Source organism: Lynx canadensis, chromosome E2 (assembly GCF_007474595.2).
Source record: "Lynx canadensis isolate LIC74 chromosome E2, mLynCan4.pri.v2, whole genome shotgun sequence".
NCBI classification, from domain to species: Eukaryota; Metazoa; Chordata; class Mammalia; order Carnivora; family Felidae; genus Lynx; species Lynx canadensis.
In genome coordinates, this window is record NC_044317.1 from 53,291,325 (window position 1) to 53,317,806 (window position 26,482).

At 54.4% G+C, this 26,482-nt stretch overlaps 1 protein-coding gene across 1 annotated transcript; it reads left to right on the top strand.

Annotated features, from left to right (window-relative positions):
• The first annotated feature begins 465 nt into the window (after positions 1-465).
• Positions 466-25,981, top strand: KASH5 (KASH domain containing 5). The gene is made up of 20 exons (XM_030299637.1): positions 466-543; positions 3,240-3,377; positions 6,800-6,904; positions 7,410-7,596; positions 8,084-8,148; positions 9,379-9,445; positions 9,678-9,839; positions 10,289-10,406; positions 10,739-10,789; positions 15,779-15,856; positions 16,115-16,171; positions 16,479-16,538; positions 17,206-17,270; positions 17,434-17,521; positions 17,762-17,890; positions 20,980-21,038; positions 22,800-22,845; positions 24,567-24,631; positions 24,717-24,833; positions 24,952-25,981. Exons 2-20 carry the CDS (start codon positions 3,335-3,337, stop codon positions 25,091-25,093), a joined length of 1,704 nt encoding a protein of 567 aa, XP_030155497.1. The 5' UTR covers positions 466-543; positions 3,240-3,334; the 3' UTR covers positions 25,094-25,981.
• Positions 25,982-26,482: the final 501 nt, after the last annotated feature.

Here is a 26,482-nt window from a genome sequence, read left to right on the forward strand (position 1 = left end):
AAACAGTCTTTCAGGGATCTGTTAATACATCGTGACTAGAGCCACAAGGGCGCGGAAGTGGTGAGGCAAGACGGGGTAGGAACATCATTGTGAAGGCGATGGGCAGCCTTGCACGGAAGAGAGGGCAAAAAGGGCGTGACTTAGTAGCTGATGAAAAGTGGGGGATGGACAAGGGGTCCCTCAATCCAACTGGCCCATGGCACCCAAGCTTGAGGCCGGAGAGAAGACCCCAGCGTAGGGGACGCAGGCGCCCCTCGCTTCCGCTGCCTGCGGCCCTCCCTCTAGCTTTGGCCGTCCCGACCGATACGCGTGCACCCGCTCGGCCAGGCTGGGTGCGCGCCGGGACAGTCCTGCGCATGCGCGGCGTCCTGGTGCAGGTAACCGACAAGACTAGAGCGAGCCTTCCCCCGGTGTGCGCCTGCGTCGTGGGGAGGCGCCCAGGTGGGGCGGGGCTTAGGCGCCGCGCGCGCCCTCGGTCTCGCCCCAACGTTTTTCTGGCGGGAACGGCGCACGTGTACCTTCTTCCCAAGCAACTGCCTGGTGGTAGGTCGTGGGCCCCGGCTGTGTCCTGAGAGTGGGACGTGGGCTCAGGGACGCTCGGGATGTGGTGGGGTTCCCCAGAGAAGCCCTGCCAGAGCCCCCCAAATCCTAGGGCACAGTCCCCAATATCAAGGCCTTCCAAACCTTGTTAAAAGTTTTCGTGAAATCCTGATGAAAACCCCTCAGAAATACTGAGAAGGACTCCTGGGAAATGTGATAGATGACCCCTGAAATCTTGTCAGAATCTTCTAGAAATTCTGTCAGACTTCTCCCTCAGACCCTGCCAGACTACCCCGCAAAAATCCTGTTACGCTCCCTTCCCAAATCAGAGAACCCCCACCCCTCCCCGCGCCCCGCCGAAATCCTGTCAGAGATTCCCGGAAATCTTGTCAAACCCACCAAAAATCCTGTCGGGTTCCCCTCCCAAATCCTATCAGAGACCTCTGAAATCCAGACACCCCCAGAAATCCAGAGACGCCCCAGAAATCTGGTCAGAGACCCTCTTGGAACCCAGAGACCCCTTTAAAATCCGAACCCCTTTAATTCCTGCCTGTGTCCTCCTCCTGCTCCAGGCTCCCTGTGGAAGACCCTCCGTGATTGAGGAGAGCCTCCCTCAGCCCCTCACCGGGAGTTTATCCCTCAGTCCCTGTCAGAAGCACCCGGTGCCAGACCCTTCCCCCCCCCTCAGATCCCACAGCCATCACCCCCCTTCTGCACCCTCCAGCATTGTCCAAACCCTGGAAGGCTTTCTCTTCAAAGGCTGCTTTTTCTAGAACATTCTAAAAGCTGCCAAGAAGCGTGCACTCCATGGCTGTGGACCCGGCTGGCGCCAGGGAGAGCAGGGTGTGGGGAGTACTTGGTGAGGAAAGGCATGACGAGCAGGTGGGGTGAAGACAGACAGACCCCAGGTGACCCTACGTGGGCCATTTGCCCCAGTGTGCCCAGTGTAGTCCCGATGGGCATAGTTGTCCAGCATAATTATTAATAGCACCGTTCTCACTCTTTTACTTTTTTTTTTAAGTTTTTTAAGTTTGTAAGTTTTTAAAGTTTTTTTTTTTTTTTTTCAACGTTTATTTATTTTTGGGACAGAGAGAGACAGAGCATGAACAGGGGAGGGGCAGAGAGAGAGGGAGACACAGAATTGGAAACAGGCTCCAGGCTCCGAGCCGTCAGCCCAGAGCCCGACGCGGGGCTGGAACTCACGGGCCGCGAGATCGTGACCTGGCTGAAGTCGGACGCTCAACCGACTGCGCCACCCAGGCGCCCCTAAAGTTTTTTTTTAAGTTGAGAGAGACAGTGTGAGCTAGGGAGGGACAGAGAGAGGCAGAGAGAGAATCCCAAGCAGGCTCCTCACTGTCAGCACAGAGCCCGATGTGGAGCTTGAACTCACGAAACTGTGAGATCATGACCTGAGCCAAAACCAAGAGTCAGACGCTTAACCGACTGAGCCACCCGGGTGCCCCAACACTCTTCTCACTCTTGAAAGTGTCCTGGGTTGGGACGATAAGTCGTACGGATGGTCAGCCTGGTTATAATGGAGGTAGGGCAGGGCATTGTCAGGGCACAGAGGAGGGAGTCCCTCACTGGTCCCTAGGGGACCCCAGGGACTCAGGGAAGGCTTCCCAGGGAGGCTGTGAGCCAGGGCAGGGGCCACATGTGAGGATGGTGCGTGTGGTACCACCTGGGCCTGGGAAGACCATGCAAAGGTGCAGAACTCCCACGGCTGCGATGAGCGGGAGGGACCTAGAGGTCAGCCAGTGGAGAGAAAAGTGACAAAAAGGGGCAAGGAATTGCAGGGACGAAGACTCTGTCCCACACCAGCCAGAGGGGCTAGGACTTAGCCCTGAGGGCACTAGGGATCCATGGCAGGGATTGGCGCAGGAGAGAGATGGGGGTCCAACTCGCACAGGAGGCCAGTAGTTCCAAATACAGACTGATATGGCAGAATGTCGGTAGCCCAGGGTGGTGTGGGAACCCAGGGACGGCAGCTGGTTCAGAAACATTTTCCCAGAGGAGGAGATAGATAAGCCAAGGCAGGAAGGGCTGGAAAGGAAGACGTCCCAGTCAGATACCCCGAGGTGGGGACAGCCAGTCCAGTTTGGGGGAGAGCACGCAGTTCAGATTTGCTGGAACAGCAAGTGTGATTTGGGGTAGGGAGGCAGGAGCCTGGGCAGGGCCAGGCTGTGCAAGGCCTTCAATGCCAGGTCCAGGGTCTAGGCTCTGTCCCTGGGGTACTGGGGAGCCACGGGGGAACACTGGGCAGGTCAGCTCTGGGGCGCTGCTGGGGATGGACGGGGAGGGAAAGACTAGAGACTGGGAGGCCGGGAGGAGGGTGGGCCCAGGGCCCAGGGGGAGAGAATGGAACCCAGAGCTGTAGGGAAGGAGAGGAGGGGTCAAGTTAGAATTCATAGGGCAAGAGGGACAAGGCTAGGGACTTGACAGGCTGTGGGGAGGAGGTGGGGGAGGGAAGCAAGGAGGCAGTGACCCCCATCCACCAGCCCCCTCTTTGATCTCTGCTGCCCACTCCTTGGCCCCCCATTTTCCCAGCCCACACCTCCAATTCATAAAACAGGTCTGAGCGGGAGCTGCTCTGGTTGAGGCAGGGGTGGGCAAACAGGTTCTGAGAACCCAGAGCGGCCTGGGGCACAGGTGGGGCAGGGTGGCTGGTCTGAGGAGGCCATTCCCCTTTGTCCTTCCAGGAGCTCTTGGAGCAGACGATCCTTTACCAGTCCCTCCCCGTGATGGGGGCAGGCTGTTAGTTTCTCCAGCAGCTGTGGAGCGACCAGGGTGGCCCATGGATGTCCCAGAGGGCCGGGCGGGTGGCCCCGCTGCAAAAAGTAGGTGGCTGGACCCCTGTTCACCCTAAGGGAGGATGAGGAGGGGGCAGTGGGTGAGTGGGTGCCAGCTTGGGGACTTGAGAGAGGTGGCTTAGGGTGACTGAGCCTCCACTTTGGTGCCAGGGTGGGAGGGAGGGAGCTATCTTTGATGAAGTGCCGATGTGCGCCCACCTGTCTGGATACCGTATCTCCTTTGCTCTGGGGAAACTACAGCAGAAACCTTAGCAAGCTCTGTTCCTTCCTCCCTAATGACCTGCTGGGTCGCCCCTCACTAGTCATTCAGATCTCTGCTTTCTGAAAAGCCTTTCACATACCCTCCCCTCTCCTGCTTCTCTTCATAGCACTGCTTAGTCTCTGTCTCTCCCACTGGGACATGAGTTGGGTCTTTTTTTGTTTTGGATTTTTTTTTGGTTTGTTTTTTAATGTTTATTTAATTTTGAGAGAGAGAGAGTGGGAGCAGGAGAGGGGCAGAGGGGGAGGAGGACAGAGGATCTGAAGTGGGCTGTGCACTGCATTGACAGCAGTGAGCCCAAGCCTGATGCGGGGCTTGAACTTACAAACTGTGAGATCATGACCTGAGCCAAAGTCAGAAGCTCAACCGACTGAGCCACCCGGGCGTCCCGACATGGGGGTCTGTCTGTTTTATTCACTCTGGCATTCCTGGTCCCTAGAGCAGTGCTGACCAACATGTGAGCCATAAATGTAATTTTAAATTTTGTTACTAGCCACATTTAAAGGTAAAAAGAAACAGGCAAAATGGAATGGGAATAATAGATTTTACTTAACCTGATGTGTCCAAAATGGTATCCTTTCAGCATGTAATTAATATAAAAATGTATTAGAGATATTCTTTTTTTTTTTCACACTAGGACTTCAAGATCTGGTGTGTGGTTTACACTAATAGAGCATCTCAATTCACACTCGCCACAGTTCAAGCACTCAAGAAACTTATGTGGCAAGTGGCTGCCCTATTGGTTAGCGCTGCCCTAGAACAACGTCTGACATGTAGGAGCTCAATTATTGTTCTTGATTTGTTTGGATGGATGCAAACCAAGGGGGTGTGAAAGCCGGCTTGGGGAGGAAGACACTGGGTTGCCCTCTCTGAAATTCATCTGCTAAGTGGGAGAGCCCAATGTGATGGGGGAGGAGGCTCCCACCCTTGGGGAGAGGCAGGGCCGCTTTCTTAGAGGCTCCCAGCATCCAGCAGCAGAGCCTGCATCATTTCTCAAAGCCGCAGGCCTGGACTCTGGCCTCAGGAGTCTTTCCAGAGGGGAAGGTAGGAGGCAGACACCTGGGTGCGGGAGGCAGCGCCAGGGCTGGCGGACCGAGTGACCGACATCAAAACTTCTCCGGCACCAGCAGAGGGCGTGCGGGCCCGGAGGATCCCTTGGGCCGGGGCTGAGCCGCCTTTGGGAGGCTCCTGAAGGAAAGGGAAGGCCACACCCGGGAGAGATGGAGACAGAGGAAGGCTGGGGGGAAAAAGCCAGAGAGACAGCAGGGCAAGGAGAGAGAAGGCTTGGGGAATGGAGAATCACTGAGATATGGGAAAAGAAGCCCAGAGCTGGAGACACGGGGAAGAAAATGGGGACAAGGAACACAGAGACAGAGAGGCAGGGCCCCAGGAAGAGAGATGGGGAGGAAGATGGAGAGAAAGAGCCAGAGAGAAAACTAGAGAAGGGCAGAGACAGAGACACAGAGAGAGGTAGAGACACGGAGGATGGAAATGAAGGGAAAGGAACAGAACAGCACAGGCAGAGTGACATCTTCCTGAGGGGCCCCAGATAGACACGTGGGGGTCCTCTGAGCCAGACGTCCTGGGTTGACTCTGGCTGAGCAGCCCTGGGGAGTGACCTCGCTGGACCTCAGGGTCCTCCTTCACTGTCCTCCTTCACTCCTCCTGGGGAGCACAGTGAGAGGCGAACACTGCAAATTCAGGTAAAGCCCCAGCATGGGCCCTGGTGTCTCCTCTAATTGTGGGTTCCCTCTCCCCTTCCCTAATAGCATGGGTTCAAACCTGTGGGGGCTGAATGTTAGCTCTCTACAATGAACCCTGGAGATTAAAAGGAATTAGAGCACCCATGGGTGCCTGGCTGGCTCAGGGTCGTGAGTTCAAGGCCCACATTGGGCATGGAGCCTACTTAAAAAAAAAAAAGAGCCAGGGCAAGTTCCTAACTACTCTGTGCCTCACTCACCTCATCTGTAAAGTGGGGCTACAAATAGCAGTGGCCGTGGTCCATACAAACCCTCAGAAGAGGAAGGGCACCTACACATTTGCTAAATGAATGTTCAATTCTGTTATCGAGCCTCCACCATGGGCCAGGCCTTCTGCCCAGAGCCTTTCCAGATTTTCTCATTTCTTCTCTAGGAGGGAGGGAACACCAGCCCCATTTTCCAGAGGAAGAAACTGAGGCTCAGAGAGTCTGCGTTCCTTGCTCGGGTTGCCCCTTGGGTCACCCAGACCCAGCAGCCTGTGCCAGGCCTGCCGCTATACCCAGTTGTTCAAGGGTAGGGAGCCTTGCAGGTCACTTCCAGTCCCAGAGAAATGGACCCCAGTAATCCCTGGGGTAGAGGATCTTCCCCTGTATCGTGGAGAATTTATTGAGTGCCTGTATATGCAGGCACTGTTGATACAGCCGTGGACAAACAGACGTGGGGGCGTTTACATTGTGTGTCTGTGCTGGGAGGTCTCTTCCCACACACAAACCTAACCCTCCCAGCCCTGGTAAGGAGGAACCACTACCTGCCCATTTTACTGGTGGGGAAACTGAGGCTTCAAAAGGAGAATGGACTTGCCCATAGTCACGTAGCTGGGCTATGAGCTCCTAACCACTCCCCCACCACTCACCCTACCTAGATCACCCATCCCCTCTCATCTCTGGCCCCTGGCTGTGGGCTGCAATGACACCAGCCCCGCCTGGGGATTCAGGTAGGAAAGACAACCGGCCCCCCAGGCAGGCTGGGAAACCGGAGATGTGGCCGGCAGAATCGATCCAGGCTGCCCGCGCCTTATTGGATTGTTCCTGGCTCCTGGGCCCCCCTTCACCCTCAGCTCCTCCCAGAATCCTCTCTTCTTTGCCCTCCTCTGCCCCAGCCCCCTCTGAGCAGAGCCTGGGAGGCCAGGGAAGAGAGGAGAAAAGGGTGATTTCAGAGCCTTGTTTGTTATCTGGGCTCCTGAGCTGCTCAGACACAAAGGATTAGAAGCAGGGGGGACTTCCTGGCCTGAAAGAGGGGGCCCATATCCTCAGGATGGGGAGCAAGGAGGCCCTTACTGTTGCTGTCCCCAGCCCGAGCTTCCTGCTGTTCCCCCCCAACTCCAGGTAGCTCAGGATGAATTCACTCCCCTCTGCAGGAGCACAGGACCTGGGGTCACTCCTCTTCTTGTTCCCCTTCTCATGGGCGGGCTGGCCCTCTTGTCTCCTCAGTGTATCTCTGGGACCAGCTGGAGGAGGGGAGCCTGGGGACGCTGCTGAGCTTAGAGGAGCAAATACTCAACTCGACGTTCGAAGCTTGTGACCCCCAGAGGACAGGTGGGGGACAGGATGAGAGCCTGGCAGCCCTGGACCTGGGAGACACAAGGAATAATAAGGGACAGAGATGGGGAGGCTGGAAACTGGGGAGCCGTAAAGAGAGGGATGGGCTAGGGCCCTTTCTTGGGGGTCCTACAGACAAATGGGTGATTGTAGGAAGCTTCTGGAAGGATTGGATAAAGGGACGGAGGCCTTTCAGGGTGAGGACATTAATGGAAGAGGGTGGGGCCTAGGGAGAGGGAGGGAGGGCAGCCACTGAGGGCCTGATGGGGCATAGCAGGTCCTCTTGGGTCCACCCTGTGAGTGGTGATGACTGGGCTCCATTTGCAGGTGAAGAGTTCAACTTAGAGGAGGGGAAAGGACTTGCCCAAAGTGTCTCAGTTAAGCCATGGTGCAGAGGTGCTGCCAGCCCAGCCACTGGCATCCTGCTTTCAAGCCATTGCCTGTCCCTACTCCCCTCCCCCCCACTTGCCCTAGACTCCCTCACGGCATGCTTTGTCCCCAGGTATCGTGACTGTGACCCACGTACTAGCCTACCTGGAGGCTGTGACAGGACGGGGCTCCCAGGATGCACGCCTCCAAACACTGGCCTGCAACCTGGACCCCAATGGAGAGGGCCCTCAGGCCACTGTGGACTTGGACACCTTCCTGGTTGTCATGCGGGATTGGATTGCTGCCTGTCAGTTGGATGGGTGGGTCTCTGCACCTCTCCCCTCCGCCCCCCCGGAAGTCCTTCCTGAGATCTAACCTCATTCATACCTGCTTACTGCAGCCAGCACCCTTTGGGCACAGGGACCTACTGTGGTTTGGAGGAGGCTGAGGAGGAGCGAAAAGTAAAGAGATGGGGTTGGGGGGAATGGGGTGGAAAGTCTGAAGACAAAGTTCCTGGGATGGGGAGGCAGAAATAAAAGGGGCTGGAAGGAAAAGTTGGGGTGTTAGGGGGCTGACTAAGGCCCCTCCCCATCCCTTCTCCAAACGCAGGCCTTGCCTCTCCTGCTTTTCCATCTGGCCCAGGGCTCTTGCCATCTGGCCTTACCTTCCTCCCCACGGTGGTGCTGTCCATGCTCTCTGGCTCTCACCTGACCCGGCCCCTCCTCCTGCCACCAGCAATCCCCCTTCGTGGCTGGTCAGGATTGGGGGTGGCTGCAGGGGGCTCTAAGCCTCATCCCTTTGATACAGGGGATTAGAGCTGGAAGAGGAGACAGCCTTCGAGGGGGCCCTGACCTCCCAGCAACCGCCATCTGGTGAGACTACTATATATAGAATGAAGCAGGAAGGCCCGGGGTCAGACAGTGGAGGGACTTCCCACCTGGAGACAGAGCCAGGGGCATAGGGTGGGACCCTTGGAACCTTAGCTCCATCCTGGAGCTGTGAGTTTGGCTTTCTAGGCACCTCCATGACTGCCTTCCCTCCTTTCTTGACCTTTTGGGGTTTTTTTCTTCAGGGGTTGGTTCCAAGTCCTCCTCCTAACCCCAGCCTATCACAGAGGACTGTAAGGCCCTGCCCACCTCTCCTTGTCAGCTCTCTCCAGCTCCCGCCTGCTCTCTAGTCCCTGCTCCCTTGGGCCTCCTGGCTCAGCCTCTAATGCACTCAGTGCCTGCCCACCACGGTCCTCCCCTCAGGTTATTCCCCCTAAACTTCCCACACCTGGGGAACCCTCTGTGGGGAAGCCCTGGGGAGGCCCCAGGCTAAGGTCCCTGGCAGTCCAGGCTCACTCACAGCCCTCCTTTCCTGTAAAAACATGATTAACCGATTAAGTTACCTGCCGTGCTATTTGGTTAGTTGATTCGCTCACCATTTTATCCCTAGGACCTCACACACAGGAGGCGCACCGTAAAAAGTGTTCCCGTTATACCTTATAAAACCAAACAAAAGCAAAAAAAAAAAAAAAAAATACAGCTTCCTGGACATTCCCTTAAACCTCCAGTTGGGCTTGGGGGCCAGGGGAGGGTCAGGTCAGCTCCTGTTGAGGAAACACCCCTCTGGGTGGGGGAAGGCTGGAGGCCAGGAGGCTGGGGATGAGGTTGTGGTGAGGAGAGGGCGAGGAAGGGGAGAGGGCGAGAGGAGAGGGCAAAGCCTGAGCCAGGACTGGCTGACACAGAGAGGAGAGGAGGACAGAGAATGGGGAAGGAGGGCAGGAGGGCCTGGGCTCCAGTGGACTGTGGGGATGAGCCAGGACAGCCCAGTGGCCGGGAGGGAGGGATACTGGGAGGAAGAACAGGTTTGGGGGCAGCTAAGGTGCTGCCTCATCCTGGATGTGACGGAATCGGGGCTATGAGTGAGGGCCAGCTTTTGCTCAAGGTACCAGTGAGCAAAAGGCCTTTCACTTGCTGGATGTAATTGTAGCCCCAGGAGTAGATGACATGACCCACAACAAATGTGAGGGCGAGGCTAGCGGAGGCCAAACCCGAGTTCTGGGGTGGCCCAACACCTAAGGTCACCGGGGAGCCCACCACCCTGTCTGTCTTCCCCAGGATGCCCAGAAGCTGAGGAGCCAGCCAACCTGGAGAGCTTCGGAGGCGAAGACCCCAGACCTGAGCTGTACCTATTCTCTCCCCCGCTGCCCTCCAGCCTCCATGTCATAGGGCTTGGGGTCCTTTGGGAGTGGGTGAGGGATGGGGGGGAGGGGTGCTGTGCTGATGGCTCCAGGAGAGCGGGGCAGTCTCTCCTGTTTCTCTCTCTCCAGAAGAACCTCATGTCCCCACCACCCCCTCCCCAACCTGGGAAAGGAGGTCGGAGCTGTGGCCAGTGACCCGCCCCTCCCTGACCCCAGGCCCGCCACAGCTGACCTGCTGAGCAGCCTGGAGGACCTGGAGCTCAGCAACCGCAGGCTGGCCGGGGAGAACGCCAAGCTCCAGCGCAGCGTGGAGACAGCGGAGGAGGGATCTGCGCGCCTCGGGGAGGAGATTGCAGCCCTGCGCAAGCAGCTTCGCAGGTGGGCCGGCGCACCTGTGTCCCTCCTGACCAGGCTTTCCTCCCCCCCCTCACCCCCCCCCCCCCCCGTCACTCTCCTCTCCACATGCTCTCTCCGCACCTCCTGCCCTGTCTTCAACCCTGCACTGTCCCTTTCTCTTTTGCTCTTTTTCTTTTGTGTCTCCCTAGTTCTTGTCTCTTGGCCTCTTGGGTTCAGACTTCCCTCTTCATTTTTCTCTGAGTCTCCGTATCAGCAGCCTATCCCTTTCTCTATGCTCCTGTCCATCATGATTCCCCTATTTTAGTCCTCCTGCTTTCTCTGGGTCTCTGTCCCACCCCCTTAGTCTTTTAGGTAGAAACTGGGTCTCTGTGCCCCACCCCCAGGTCTCTGTTACTTCCAGCTCTGAGTGGATCTATCTCTATGGTCTCTGTTTCCCTCCTGCGTGGCCCATCTGCCCCGCCCCCACTCAGTACCCAGCAGGCTCTGCAGTGTGCCAAGGCTGTGGATGAGGAGCTGGAGGATCTGAAGACTCTGGCCAAGAGCCTGGAGGAGCAGAATCGCAGCCTCCTGGCCCAGGCCCGACAGACGGTGGGTTCTGGGCAAGGGGCACGAAGGTGCCTTCTCCCTTTCTTAAAGAGTCTGAGCAGCGGTGTCTGACTGTGAAATGGGAAGGTGCAGAGGTTACCCTGGCTTCCTCCCTTCCTCCAGGTCCTGCTTGCTCCTGACCTAGGGCTCAGATCGATTTGCCATCCCTTTTATGACAAAGGGGACAGCAGGAGCCATCAGGGCTCCCAGACCCCTTCTCCCAGCCTTGCTCCTTAATGACCCAGACCCGAGATGTGTTCCCAGGTGGGGGAGAAGGGCAATATGGGGGCAAGGAGGTCCTAAGAAAGCCTTTGTCCTCTTTCGCGGCTGCTCAGGAAAAGGAACAGCAGCATCTGGTGGCCGAGATGGAGACTCTGCAGGAGGAGGTGAGCTGAGGCCCAGTGCCCACCCCATCCCTTCCCCGGTCCTCAGGATCTTCCCCTCCCCGCCCCGTCTGCCCCAGGCATCCTCAGTAGCCTGCACCCACTTATTCTTTCAGTCTGTAGAGGGAGACCCCAGAATCCCAATAACATATGAATGTTTCTGAAGGTCACATCACTGCATGTGAGGACTGCTATGGTTAGTAAGAGTGAGGGGCGTGGGGCGGACTGCCTGGGTCCATGCTGGAGCTGCCTCCATAAGCATGGGTCAGTCTGTTGCTTCTCTGTACCTCAGTGTCCTCACCTGTAACAATGGGCAAAATAATAGAATCTCCCTCACTGGGTTGTGTGAGATTTAAACAAAAGGATGCTTATAGAGTATTAGGTATGAGGCAGGACCATTGGAAGTGTTCGCTGAAAGTTAACCAGTATTGTTCATATATTAGCATTTTTATGGTGGAAAGAATACAGGCCTTGAAATCAGCGAGTTCAAATCCCATCTCTGCCACTTACAACATGGGCCACCTTTAGACATGTGACTTCTCCTTCCCGAGCCTTTGTTAAATCCAGATCCATCTAGTCATCTTAGATGGAAATGAAACTCATCAATTGATAATGAAAATCGTCACTACCCCCCACAAGGTGGCATCTAAGTTGCTGGAGACCCACACAGCATCTCATTGCTCCAGGAGGTGGCGGTCCTCGCTCAACATCTGCTCTCTCTGCTGGTCACAAGATTGATGTTCATCATCCCATCTGGTCCTCGTCCTTAGTCACCACCACACGCTGGCATCCACTGGGAGGCGGGCATTGCCTCTGGTGTCTGGATGTACAGTCCTCACTGCACCTGCTGGTGGTGGCCCTCTGGACCCCCCAGCACATGGGGGCCTCTGGGGCTCTCCCTCAGCCACTTCCATACCCTTCAGGGGCCAAAGAGGAGGCTTGGCTACTTCCCTGAGACTCTTTGTGGCCATAGGGGGCCTCGTGGGTCTCTCTCAGCCTCTGGTTCTCACACAGCTATCTCAATTCTGTTATTCACAGGCCTTGTTGGGGCTGAGACTGAGCTGAGAAATGCTCTCTGATTCCCAGACCTCCCAGGGGTTGTGTTGTTCAATAGCATCCTTCCTCTTCACCCCCCACCTTAGCTAACCCGGGGCTGGGGGCTGGCTCAGGGCATGTTTCCCCTCTACTGCTCTCTTTTTTGACCCTCCTGCACCCCTCCCCTGACCTAAAGATCTTTGCTGAGTCCAGGCAATGATATTGATTCTGCCCAATCCCCCCAAATCTCTTTGTCCTACATCTGTATTGTAGCTTTTGTATTCAAATCCAAAACTTCTCCACTATTGTTCTCTGGCTCTTCCATGAGAGTTCCATCATTTGGAACAATGGGAATTGCCACAGATGGCTGCCACAATGTGAGGCATGGGGTGTAGCCAGGAAGTAACTGTTTCTTCCAGAACATCACTTTTTAAGAACAGGGAGAAATTCTCCCTAAAGCCCCATGGCAGAACCTCCCTCTTCTATGTTACTGGATAAAGTGATATCATATGATTATAGCCAAACCACTCCCTGGCATGGGTAATCCAACCGCTGATGGGCCAGAATACTTACAGCTCCAAGGAAGAGAACACAGAAGAAATGGTGGCTTCAATCCAAAGGGCACTCATTTCTGTAACAAGAGGCTTTGAAGGTCTCTGGATTGGTTTGGTGATTCAGGCTTGTTCATCTGCTTGTGGCCTCGTGATCACAGATGGCTGCAGCAGCTCTGCCCTCACGGTCTCATCCAAATCAGGACAAAGAGGGACAGGGGAGCCCAGCTAATGCTTCTCCCATAGCTCTCTTTTCATCAGAAGGAAAAGGCTTCCCAGGAGCACCCCCACTGTACCCACCACCCCAGCATACCTCTCTTCCATCTCGCTGGCAAGAACCCCCAGCTGTGAGGGGGGCTCAGCCTCTGGAGTGGGAGATGAACAAGTCAGAGGGGGTGACAATGGCTGCTGGGTTAGCTAACAAGCCACTTCTGAATCCTCCGAGATATCCATCTCATTCACCCCAGACCAGGACCCACCTGCCCATGTGGAGTGGACCCCCAATGAAAGCAGAAGAAAGAATAAGCAGGGTGAATTGCAGCCAGAAGTCTGGGCCTCCTCCCAGCCCAGAAGGCCCACTGCCAGGTCAAGTGCCTTGAGCGGTGCCTGGGGCATCCTAGGCGCTCGATAAACCAGAGCTATTCTTGGTTGCTTCCCCTCCACCTATCCCCTCCCCTCGGCAGCCTACAGAGCATCTATAGATCGAGTTCTCAAGTTACAGTAGAATAATGTTAGAGTAGAGTAGGGGACACTCAGACACTCAGTTTTCCTACAGAGAATCTACAGAGCAGGGCTCAGGTTACTGCAGAAGAAGGCGGGAGAGGCTGAGTAACCAGGTTCCCTGCCGAGTGGCCCAGGATCCAGCCTGCAAATCCCCTACCAGGTGGACAGATGTTGACACAGCATTCCTGGTCCGTCCTTCCTCTGCCCTTCACCTGGCAGCCCAGGCCTCTGAGACTGAGCGTGAGGGCCCACTGATGGAGGATTTGGAGCCGAGCCAGCTGGAGAGAAGGAGGAGCTGGCCTGGGTATCCCCAGGGGCACTGAGAGGAGGGGTGTGGCGAGGGAAGTCCACCTGCCTCTTTGCGCTGAAATGCTTTTTGCCCATGGCTGCTTCCCATCGAAGTCAGTGCAAGTTGCTATAGTATTGGTGCCTGGAAACTCCAGACTGGATTTGGGGCCATTTTATTCTCAGATGTCACAGCATGGCTGGCCTGTGCTGCCCTCTCCCAGCCCCCTTGTTCTCTCAGATAATTCTCCTCACCCTGGAGGACTCAGGGTGCCCCAACACTGCTTCTTCAGGAACCCCCTCATCCGGGGTCCCACAAGGCCCAGGAGCTAAGCCTCATCAGAGTCTGCCTCCCATGTTGTCATCATCTACTTCTGCACTGGTCTCCACCTCTAGCAATGAGCTCCCCTGAGGGGAGAGACGAAGCTGGTTCCCTGTTCTCACCCAGGGCTATGTCTGGCTCAGAGAGTCTGGGGGTTATAATTGCAGCATTTAGAGTCAGATTTGGGTTTGAATCCACTCACTCACCATTTAAAGTTTCTTAGTCCCTCCACTCCTCAATTTCCTCTGCAAAATTGGGACAGGGGAGGTGATCCCGATAAAAACATTAACACTTGGGACAACCAGACATTACATTCTTCCTGAATGGTGCAAGAGGACACGTTTAGCAGCACCCGTGAAATCTTCCTGCCAAAAAATGGAACAGGAGCTTGGCCAGGGCCCTGGATCTACTCACCAGTTTAGAGGAAATAAAGAGGTTGGAGGAACGGGGTGAACATCCCGCACAGGGAATGAGAACTCAGTAAGTCAAATCCAAATGCTCCTGTTCTACAGGACAAATAACCTGATTTCTTCCACAAAAGAAGGGCCCCAAAAAATTCCATGATTGGGGAGGTGGGTGACCACTGTCAGGTGAAAAGGAGACATTTCAACTAAAAGCCACGGTGGACCTCATTTAGATCCTCATACAAACTAAATAAATGTGAAAAGACATTTGTGAGATAACTAAAATGAAAAAATGAAACAAAAATATAGGGAGTGCCTGGCTGGCTTACTTGGAGGAGCGTGCAACTCTTGATCTCAGGGTTGTGAGTTCGAGCCCCATGTTGAGTAGAGAGATTACTTAAATAAATAAACTTTTTTTTTTTAAAGCACCAATTCAGTATGAGACAACAGTAAGGAATGATCCATTTTAAGATGATAGTGGTATTGTGAGTTTACTAAAGTAAAAATTCCTCAAGTAGGAAATAAAAATGCCAGAGTAGTTATAGGTGAAATAATGTGATATCTGGCATTTGCTTTTGAATCATCTGTTAAACAAAACAAAAGCCTTGGAGGATAGGGGAGAAATTGGGGAAATGTATATAATTATCAAGGTTGGGTGATGGGCCATGCACATTCATTGTACTGTTATTTTCACATATGTGTGTGAAAAGCACTTACAAAGTTTTGAAGATACCTTTAAAATTATACATTTTACATTTCCTGAACATGTTGGTATATGCCAGGCAATTACCATATACCATATATGTTTTGTGCTTATTATATGTAGTAACATGTGTTTGCATGAATTATCACCTGTATAACTCGGGGCAAGTTGCACAACTGTTCTGTGCTAGACTTGCCTTCATCTTTACAATGAGGTAGTAAAGGGGTATCTGGATGGCTCAGTTAGTTCAGCGACAGACTCTTGATTTCAGCTCAGGTCATGATCTCACAGTTCATGAGTTTGAGCCCTGCGTCAGGCTCCACGCTAACAGTGTGGAGCCTGCTTAGGATTCTCTCTCTCCCTCTGCCCCTCTCCCACTATTTCTCTCTCTCTCTCTCTCAAAAGAAATAAACTTAAAAAAAAAAAAAAAACAATGGGGGATAAGAAATGAGTTAACACTTGCAAAGCACTCAGTACAGGTTAGCAGTCACCATTAGCTCATTTAATCCACACAGCAGCCCTATGAAGTAGGTCTATCTCATCTCCATTTTTTTAATAAGTTGTTTTAATGTTTATTTACTTTTGAGAGAGAGAGAGAAAACGCGAGTGAGGGAGGGGTAGAGAAAGAGGGAGACGCAGAAACAGGCAGGCTCCAGGCTCTGAGCTGTCAGCACAGAGCCCAACGCGGGGTTCAAACTCATGAATTTGAGATCATGACCTGAGCCGAAGTCGGAGATTGAAATGACTGAGCCACCCAGGCAGCTCTCATCTCTGTTTTTACAGACAAGCACCCAGTGATGCACAGAGAAATCAAAACTCAGATCTTACAGGATGGTTGGAGGGATTAAATGGGCCAAAACATAGAAAGTGCTTAGCATGAGGCCTACTGCATATCAGCTGTTCAGGAAATGTCAGCTGTGAGTACTAACATGTGCCGGAGGGGACGTGACCGGTTGTTCGTTCTTCCAGAACGGGAAACTACTGGCTGAGCGGGACGGAGTGAAGAGGAGAAGTGAGGAGCTGGCCACAGAAAAGGACGCTTTGAAGGTGGAATCTCTTCCTCCTGCCATTTTTACCAGTTTCAGCCACTCTGGCCTAGTGAGAACCGGGGACTTCCATCAAGCCATCAGGCTCCCGGGGCTCCGGGCAGCTTGGCTGAAATCCCTCTCGGGATAGCTGATGTCCAGAGACATCGTGGGAGGTTGAGGAGAGGGGCTCGAGACAGCTGGGTGGGCCGGGGAGGGCAGCGCCTGCTGAGGCAAGTCCCGGAAGGCCGGACAGATGGACGGGCTCCTTCCTTGGCAGCGGCAGCTCTTTGAGTGTGAACGCCTCATTTGCCAACGAGATGCTGTCCTCTCTGAGGTGAGGGGCCCTAGGGTGGTAAGGGGACATTCACCTTCCATATGTGCCTGGCCATCTCCCGCCCCTAGTCTAGAAAGGGAGGTCCCGCCAGGATCTCCTCCATGGATATGCAGCCTGGAGAGGTCAGAGGGTTCCCTGCTCCCAACACCAGGCTCACAAGCATGACCCTGCAGGATCTAGAAACCTGGTGCTTTCCCTCAGGCCCTAGCTCTTCCCCCCCAAGCTCACCCTTCCAGTCTCCCCTACCCCTTGCCTCAGTGTCTCTCTGGGGCTGGGCCCAGTCTCAGTTACCTTTGGGCCTTCCCAGCGTACTCAACATGCAGAGAGTCTGGCCAAGACCTTGGAGGAGTACAGAACGATGACCCAGGTAGGCGGCTGCCCTCCCACCCTCGGCCCCCTGCCCAGCCCCGCTCTTTTGCCATCTCTGGGATCTGCTGCCTCTCTCTGTTCCTGCCCATCTTTTGTGGAGTCTCTATACCTGGTTTCTTCCATCTCTACTACTGTGTGTCTCTCCCTCTCTGTTTCCATCTCTCTCTCTGCCTTTTCTCTTGTTCTCTGCTCCTTCCTTTCTCTCTCACTCTGTGTATCTCCAGCTTGGGTCCACTTTCATTCTTTGTGGGGGTCTTCTCACCGCATCTCCCCTGCTCATCTTGCTCTGTGTCTGCCTTTCTTTGATCTAGTCTGTCCGTCTCCAGGGGTCACTACTCTCTGTTGGTCCCTGGTTGTTATGAGTCTCTTACACCCTGCTTGTCTTTTGCCCCCCCTGTGAATCTGTGTCCATCCATGTCTTTTGTTCTGTGCGTCTCCATCTCTGCCTTCCTTTTCTTAATTTTCCTGGCCAGTAGGTTACCTTCTAGGTTCCTGCTGCTCTCTGTCTCTTGTTGGCTTCCTAAGTTTCTTCTCCTTGTCTCTTGGGAATATGTGTCTGGAGAGCTCAAAAAAGTTGGGGAAGTAGAAGTGACGGTAAGGGGAGCCCAAGGCTGGGAGGTAGAGAAGAACAGAGAGGCCAGGGTCCCCCACTGCCCCCTTTGCAGGAACTGAGGCTGGAAATCTCACACCTGGAGGAGCAGCTGAGTCAGATCCATGAGGGGCCGGATGAGTGAGTGGAACGTCAGGGGTGGAGGAGGCAGGAGGAGAGCCCAAAGGCAGGGACCCCCAACCTCCAGCCACAGGGTGGGCAGGGCCACGACCCCAGAGTAGGTGGACCGAGGGGTAGTAGGCAGGCACAGAGAGAGCCTTCCCCCTCCTGACGGTGTCACTAGGCTACCGGAAGGGGCCCAGGTGAGAAGAGCGGGCTGGACCCAGGTGCTGCCCCCGTCACTGGGCGTGGAGATCCAGGCCATTCGGCAGGTGGGCCCAGCTCCACGGAAACACCCCAACCCCTGGCCGGCCACGGCTCTGACCCAGCCCCGATTCTCACCCCAGCCCATCTGCCCCCCAGGACCATCTCCATCCTCAACCCCATCCCTACCCCGACCCAGCCTCACGCCAGTCCCCTGCCCTCCCCCACCCCATGCCTCAGCCCATCTCCATCCCCATCTTCTGCCTTCACCCTGGCATCCCTGGTCTCAGAAATGCCTTCCCTCCCAGAAACAAGAAGTGGCAGACTCCGCTCTCTCCAGCCCTCTCTGTGGAGTGTGGCAGTGGGAGGAGGTCATCATCGAGACTGAGACAGACGAGGAAGCTGAGTTTCCACCTGAAGCCCCAGCTGGGGCAGAGGTGAGCATGGGAGGGGCTCAGAGACCACCGGCGTCCAGGACCTGGGAAAGGGGCCTGGGGCTCCACCTGCCACCAGCTTGTTGCCCATCCCACAGGCAAGTGTTGAAGGGCCTGCTGGACACAGAGCCCAAGCCAGACAGGACACCATCCCTGCCCCCTAGAGACCAGCTCGGGAGTGCAATAGACCGTAAACAAAGCAAACACAAATTGCCTGCTGGTAGTTTTTGTCAGGTGGAAAACACTGTCAGGAATCATTATTTACCAGGGTCTGCAGGGGGAAGGTAAAACGTGAAGCGTTCTTCCAGACACCGGAAAGATACGTTAAGCTTTTACTTTTGGGTTTTTTGGGGGTGGTTTTTGCATGTGTGTTTTCTTGTTGGTTTTATTTTTCTAAAACTTTTACTTTTTGGATGCAAGCACCTTTAGGAAAAGCTTAGCAAGCCCACTGTGAAATCTTGAACTCAACCAATAGCTGTTGTTTTAGGACTTCTGTAATTGCCTGAACAGTATTTCAACACCCTTTGAAACAACTGGCACAGCTCATCTTCAGTGTCCACAACAGAAAAGTGAGATTTTAATCCATTCGTGCCAGAAGTCTTTGTTTTTTGTTTTTTTCCAGAGAAAATATTGCTCACAGCTCTGTAACTGCATCATCTTGAGAATTATACTGCTTCAGAATTACCTGTTTACCATTGGGTTTTTTAATGTTTATTCTTATTTATTTTTGAAAGAGAGAAAGAGAACAGCAGGGGCGAGGCAGAGAGAGAGAGAGGGAGACAGAATCTGAAGCAGGCTCCAAGTCATCAGCACAGAGCCTGACACAGGGCTCCATCTCACAAACTGTGAGATCATGGCCTGAGCTGGAATCGGACGCTTAACCAACTGAGCCACCCAGGTGTGCCTACCATTTTTTTTTTTTTTTTTTTTTATTTTTTTAGGTTTTTTTTTTTTTTTTTTAATTTTTTTTTAACGTTTATTTATTTTTGAGACAGAGAGAGACACAGCATGAACGGGGGAGGGGCAGAGAGAGAGGGAGACACAGAATCAGAAGCAAGCTCCAGGCTCTGAGCCATCAGCCCAGAGCCCGACGCGGGGCTCGAACTCGCAGACCGCAAGATCGTGACCTGAGCTGAAGTCAGACGCTTAACCGACTGAGCCACCCAGGCGCCCCATGGGTTTATTTATATTTTTAAGAGAGAGAGAAAGAGAACGAGTGGGGAGGGGCAGAGAGAGAGGGAGAGAGAGAATCCCAAGCAGAGTCTGCACCAGCAGCACAGAGCCTGGTGCAGGGCTCGAACTTATGAACCAAACCATGAGATTGTGACCTGAGCTGAAATCAAGAGTCAAGAGTAAGTCGGGACACTTAACCAACTGAGCTACCCAGGCGCCCCTGTTTACCATTCTTAAAGGAGAAACTTGTCTCTCTGCTCATGTTTTCCCTGGATTGAGAGATGCTTCTGTGTTTCCCTTCGACACCAGTGCTGTTTGATTTTTCATTTACCTCCCCCAGCATCTCTGTGAGGTAGACATCCTCATCCCTCATCCTGTCACATATGGGAAACTGAGGCTCAGATAGGTCACACATCCCCAGTCACACAGCCTATGGGCAGCAGAGTCACAGCCCTCAGAGGAGGTGTAAGTTAGAGTGGATTCTGCTGTGAGCTCTCTGATGCCCCATCCGGGGGACACGGACCCAGGCTTCTGGCTGCCACCTGCTCTGGGTCCTGGAGCTACCACGTGGAGCCACTTGGAGCCAGAGGGAGAGATTGTGCAGAGCGGCCATCCTAATGCAGGACGATGGGTGTGCGGAGGTGGGCGGCAGGCCCTGAGGGAGCCCAGCGAAGGGGGCACCTGTGTCAAGTGGGAGACTGGAGAGGTGTCACAGGGAAACTGACACTTGAGCTTATTTGGGGAAAACTAGAGGGAGAAGTGGTGTGAGGAAAGAGATGCCTTCCTGGCAGCACAAAAGCATACAACATGCTCGGAAAGCAGAGGGAGTTGAGGTGTCTAGTGAGCCGGGAGGCCATATCACGACAGGGATTCCCTGAACATCAGGCTGGGAGACTCTACTTTTCTCCATCGAGCCACAGGAGCCACAGGAGGCACAGGAGGGCTGAGAGCGGGGAGGGACGAGGTCAGCTCTGAATGTAGAAAGACCCCTTGCAGGCCACATGGATTCTGATTAGAGGCCAGGAGGCCAGGGAGGAGGCTGGGGCAAGAGTCCAGAGGATGAAGTCTGAGCCAGGCCAGGGCCCTGGGATGGAGAAAGAGGAATGATGGGCAGAGAAAAGTAGGGCGGGGGGGACACAGCTGCAGGCAAGTGGGCTGGGCACGCAGAGTGCTGGGAAGGGAGAAGCCAGAAAGATGCCAAACTTATACTGCGTCCTAGTGAGATGCAGATCCTGAGGGGCATTTGGGGGGCTACCTGAGGTCAATGGGTACACAAGGCTGAAGCTCAGGAATGTATTTAGAAAACAATATCAAGTCGGTGGTCCGGGCCACACACGGAGATGTCTCCGGAGAAAACAGGACCTGGATCCTGAAGGAGAACAGCTGTGGAGCTGCCCAAGACCAGGAACCTGGGAGGGAAAGGGGATCTGAAGGGAAACACTGAGCCTCCTTTGGGTCCACGTGAGTGTGAGAAGTTTGTGGGAGTACGAGAGGTTTGGGGGACCTGGACTCCTGGGTCCTGAATAGAAGGGGGTCTAGAACAACTCTCCCGTTTCTGGCTTCTGCTCTGAGAGGGATGCAGAGCCAGCCTCAGTGACAGAGCCCAAGAGGAGGGCAGGTCCTAGATGCAGGCGGTGAATTCTTTTTTTTTTTTTTTAATGTTTGTTTATTTTTGAGAGAGACAGAGACAGAATGCGAGTGGGTTAGGGGCAGAGAGAGAGGGAGACACAGAATCCAAAGCAGGCTCCAGGCTCCAAGCTGTCAGCACAGAGCCCAAGGTGGAGCTCGAACTCACAAGCTGCAAGATCATGACTTGAGCCAAAGTCAGACGCTCAACCAACTGAGCCACAGGCGCCCCAAGGTGGTGAATTCTTGCAGGTGTCGCAGCCTGGGAGACCTAACCTGTTCTTTTCCCACAGAGAAACTTCCAGGGAGAGCCAGCGCACCCTCAAGGAGGAAGGAAGGAGCAATCGATGTGGTAAGAAGCTTGTTCCTTCCAGAGCCATCCCCCTGCGTTGAGGTAACACCAAATTCTTGGATGAATTTGAATAGCATACAAGGACTGGAAGAGCCCTGGGGGAGCTGCTCATCATTCATTCATTCATTCACTCATTCCTTCACACTGAGGCCACCCTGGGCCTGTGACCCAGGATGAGTCACACCCAGCCCTGCCTTCAGCATCTCCTAGCCTAGAGGGACACAGACTCTGACCTGGCTGGCTCTGTGAGAACATCTGACACTTCACTCCACCTGTGGGGGAGGCTTCCCTGGGAGGTAATGCTTGAATGGAGTCCTGTAGGAGCAATTTTCATATAGGAGACTCTCAGACAAGAAGACAGTTGTCAGGCAGATGGGACAGCTCAGTCACTAGGTCACTGAACACACTTCTCCCGAGGCCTCCAGGGAACCCTGGGATGAATGAAACCCATTGGGTCAAGGGCAAACACCCATGTAGTTACAAGACAATTGGGGACTCTAGAATCAGACAGCCTGGGTTCAAATCCCAGCTTGGTGACTTAGTGATGGGGTGGTGGGCCATGGAACCCCAGCCTTGTGATTGTTCCGAAGCTTAGATGCAGGCCTCCAAGGAGAGATAAAGCACTCGATGTCTGGGCCCACTCTCCTCCGGGGCCCTGGCCTTGGGGCCTTCCACACCCCCTCCTCTTTTTCAGGCTCTCCGCTGAGGCAGCTAATGAGGCTTCCTGCCACCAGCCTCTAATTGGGCTCCTCTGAGAAAGCTGAGATTGGGCGGGAGGGGGGCTCCAGAGCTATGACCTTCCCTAGCGTCACCAGGGAGGGGAGGGAGGGGAGAAGGGGCTGAGCAGCGACAGGGGCGGGGGCTGGCCATCTGAGTTTCCCAGGAGCAGGACAGTGTGATTCACAGATTGGGAAGCAAGGGAGGTAGTGAATCCTGTGGTCCCTAACAATGGGTAGGGGTGAAGGCTCGGATCCGAGAGGAGCTGGGGGAGGAGCCACCTGGGTCCCAAGTAGAAGTCCCAGGGGATGAGACACCTCTGTGTCTGACTGGGGGCTTACCAGCCTAGCTGACTTTGGAGTGCTAATTGAAGAAACAGCTGTGTCCTGAGGTTGTCAAAGTGGTAGTAGCTGGAGGATGGATCCCTGAACCCAAATGGAGGTGGTAGCTGGTGGTGTGGACGTCTGGGTCTCTGAGGGGCATTTGGGCCAGACAGCTTGAGGTCTGAGTCTCCAAAGAGGCACTTCAGAGAGCTGTAGCCCTCGGGGGAGCAGAGGGTGGATGCTTGCCCACCCCAGAGAATGACTTGTGGGGTGGGGGGAATTGCTCACACAGTTGGCTTCTGGAATCTCAGTCCTAAAAGTAGATCCAGTAAGACTGAGACTCACTAAAAGTGGCACAGCCCACCAGGCACAAAGTGGGGGGTGGGGTCTGGACCTGCCCCGGAGTCTGGGAGAGCCCTGAGTCTCTGGTGTCGGGAGAGTAGGAGAAGAGAAGCCGTGGCTCCCAGCTAAGGCATCGGCTGGAAACATAGCAGCTGAGAAAGCCAGTTGTATGAAGAGCGTGTTGAAAATTCCCCTGCAAAATACATACGCTGACCTATACACAGCAGTTTGCTCTTGGGGCTCCAGGACACCCCCACGCTCATCCATGATGCCCGGTCTGCATTAAGACCCCTGCTTTAAAGGTTCATCCAGCTCCATAGTGGGCAAAGGGAAGCTAGGCAGAGGGAAGATGCTTGCAGTGACTTTTTTGTCTTCTCAGGTTACCCAGAAGACAGGAAGAGGAGGAAGCAGAGACCCAGGTCAGGGTAGGCAGTCCCCAGCCCCTACCTACTCCAGGCCCTGGAGGAGGTTGATGTACGGGCAGCTCCTCCCAGCCCTCACCCCACACCCCCACTTCTCCTGAGCAGACAGAAAAATCATTTGGCCAAGAGATAACAAGGCCCTTGCTATAGCTAATGAGAGCGGACAGTGCTGTGGGGGGAGGCCTGCAGGCCAGTGGGCGGCCAGAATGTTCCCAGGGGACCCCCCAAGCACATACACAGGGCTGCAGCCGCTAAGCCACAGGCCTCACAGACGTGGCTACACCCCCGGAATGCGAAAATGCACACGCACATGCGCCCACACACAGGAAGGGGCCGGGCCCTCCCCAGCCAGCCCCAGAACTCCCTGGGGCACAGCGCCTGTCACAGCCCCCTTGCCTATCACCACACACACCCGCTGCTTTGTTCCTCATAGCGGCAGGGCACAGGGTGAGGTGTGGGTGACAGTCCCCATTCTCTGGCAAGGAAAGGGAAGGAAGGAAGCCTGGAGAGGAGGGGTGAGGAGCCTGGGTCCTCAGGTTAGGAATGTGAGAGCCCAAATGTACACCTGGTATCTGGGCTCTTTCAGGCTCCAGACCATCCAACGTGGTCTCTCTGAACAGCCTGACCCCAAAGCCACCTCCTGCTCCCTTCCATGGAGACTGGTACCCTCCTCAGTTATCCTCACAGCTGACTTGACAATGATCTTTACCTAGCTGTCAGGGTGGGGTGAGGGTTAAGGACCACGTGTAAAGGGCCTGGCGCAGAACAGGTGTACATTAGGTGGCAGTGGTCAGGTGGTGGCTGAGACTGGTGTTCCTGTTATTCCTTATTATTGTTACTATTGCCATCAGCATCATCCATGGAACAAAAGTGTGGGTGCAAAAGCCTGAGAGCAACAGAGGGGATGAGATGGCCCCTGGACAAATATTTGGGGCTTTTTTTTTTAAGTTTATTTTTGAGAGAGAGGCAGAGAGGCAGAGAGAGAGAGAGAGAGAGGAAATGCAAGCAAGTGGGGGAGGGGCACAGAGAGGGAGACACAGAATCAGAAGCAGGCTCCAGGCAGGCTCCCGGCTCTGAGCTGTCAGCACAGAGCCCAACAAGAGGCTCAAACTCACGAACCACGAGATCATGACCTGAGCTGAAGTTGGACACTTAACCAGTTGAGCCACCCAGGCTCCCCTTTGGGGCTTTAATCTTAAGGCACCTGCAGGTTCTGATACAGGCAGGGAGACAGACCCAAAGAGAGTGCCCACGCTGGACTAGGCCCAGCACAAGGTTGGACTCTTGGAGAAGATGAGGTCTCTGCCCTCTGGGAACTTGCATCCTTCCAGAATCAGATGCAAATGGAGCTAGCAATATTGAACAGCACACACAATTACCCAGTGCTCACTCAGTGCCAGAAACTGTTCCAAGCACCCTCCGCTACTTTGCTTTTTACCTGTGTTCCCTCAGGCAGACTCTCCTTCAGCCCTGTGAGGTGGGTACATGTCAACGACCCTGTGCCCAGATGGGGAAAGTGGGGCCTGGAGACGGGGGTGACATTCCAGAGGGACACACAGTGGAAGCTGGCAGAGCTGGGAAGCCCACCTGGTGGTGTATGTCACGGCACTGAGCCACTGTGTTCCAACCCCTTCCATGCAGTCACTTCTGTCCACTGGGCTAAACCAAAGGCCTCTCCTAATCCAGGAGCCAGTGTCTCAAGTCCGTTTCCTTTGTCCTTTCAGGCCAATCTCCCCATCCCTCTGGGAGACCCTCACCCTGGAGACATTCCAGGAAGCCTTCCTGAGAGGTAACAGGACCCACGGGGACTGGAAGGGACCTGGAGGTAGGGGAAAGTCCGGCATGATTGCCCCATCCTTTTTTCTGCCTAGCAGCCCTGCCAGGCCGGATCTGCAGCGAGCCCTGGTGCCTGTGGTGAAAGAGCTGGTCCCAGTCAGCAGGCCGGACTGGGGCCAGCTCTGCCTGGCCCCCCTGCACCCCCAGCCGCTCAGGTGTGCCCCAAGGCAGTCCCGGAAGGGAGGGTGATGGTCACACACGGGGACATTGCCCACCGCTGAGACTCTGGCAGCTCCCCGGCCCCTCCCTGAACTCTGTACTGCCCCCCGCCAGGGTCACCCGGCACCCGCTGATCCCCGCTCCAGTCCTGGGGCTGCTGCTGCTGCTGCTTCTCTCTGTCTTGCTGCTGGGCCAGTCCCCACCTCCGACCTGGCCCCACCTTCAGCTCTGCTACCTTCAGCCGCCCCCAGTGTGAGACACCCTGAGTAAGGTCTAGTCAATGAACGCCCCGGGACTCTTTCTACTGTTATTGCCATTGTTGTGCCATCGTTACCTGGGAGCACCCCAGTTCGGGGACCCCAGATACAGTACTCCAGGAGCCGCACCCCCATACTGGGTTTTTAGGTGATGTCTTTTGTTTTGGTTTGGTTTTTTGATACTGGTGACTACATTTCTTAATAGCAAACATATCCAATAATGGACTAAATACTAGGTGGGTATTTTTCTCATGAAACAAGTCTGGAGAAGGACAGCTGTGGGCCCCCAGCTCAGAGTCTCCACAACTTGGGGGCCAGGAGGGCTGTGATTCTCTATGATTCTCTTGGCCCTTCCCTTTTGCTCAGGAGATGGCAGGCATAGCTTCACACGTCGCACCTGCAGGAAGGGTGCACCTTTTTTAAAGAAAAAGCGGTAGCCTTCTCAGGGCCAGCAGCAGACCTGTGTTTATGTCTCACTGGCCAAAATCTCTTGTTGTGACCACTCTTAGCTGCAAGAGAGGCTCAGAGACCGAGCACCCTCCTGGCAGACAGAGGGAGAAAGAGATGTGGGCCGGGCTCACCCCACAGATGTCCTGTGTGGTGCAAACAGCCCATGGGAAATGGACCAGTGTGCCATTTGTTCACTCATCACTTCCTGCTCATTTGTTTGCCACAATTAGACCTTCGAAGATAAAGCTGTAGAAAAACAGGCCCTCCAATGCCAGGCTGGGGAGTGCTGGTTTGCTCCTAAGGATGATGGGAGCACTGGGAGATTTTATTGCTTGTTTTTGGTTACTTATATTTTAACTGAGATGTAAGTTATGTACACATAAATGGATGTGCTCTCTTCGGCAGCACATATACTAAAGTTGGAACCATACAGATAAATGGACAAAATCTTAAAGTCTCAGGTGCATGAATTTTTGCATATGTAAACACCCATGAAAGCAAAATCTGGGTCAAGATATAGAACAGTTTCAGCACTGCAGAGGCTTCATGAGGAGAGTTCTGAGCAAGGGAGGGTCAGAGTCACCCCTATTTAAAGGCAGATAGTGATAGAGGTAACGGTAGGTTCCATGTGAGCCCACAAGATGCACTTACGCCCTCCCAGGAGGATAGAGAGTTTGTCCCAGTTAGGTGGCATCTGTGTGTAAGTCTTGAAAGATGAGTAAGGTTTGTTGCAGTGAGCAGGGACCGACCGAAGGTGTCACAGGCAGAGGGAACAGTGTGTGTGCAGACCAGGTGGTGGGAAAGCGCCTCAGTGTGTAGAGAGCTATAGAAAGCACTATGTTGCTGGGATTTAAAAAAAAGGGGGGGAGGGGAATTTGGAGCCAGGAAAGAAGCTACAGAGGTGGTGAGGAGAGAGAGAGAGAGGCAAGAGCCCATGA

Bases quoted from the DNA above. Each gene is read 5' to 3' on its own strand.
- KASH5 (XM_030299637.1), top strand. From the start codon at position 3,335: ATGGATGTCCCAGAGGGCCGGGCGGGTGGCCCCGCTGCAAAAA. The intron at 3,378-6,799 runs GTAGGTGGCTGG...TTGTCTCCTCAG, and splicing joins GGGTGGCCCCGCTGCAAAAA to TGTATCTCTGGGACCAGCTG. The intron at 21,039-22,799 runs GTAAGAAGCTTG...TTGTCTTCTCAG, and splicing joins AGGAAGGAGCAATCGATGTG to GTTACCCAGAAGACAGGAAG.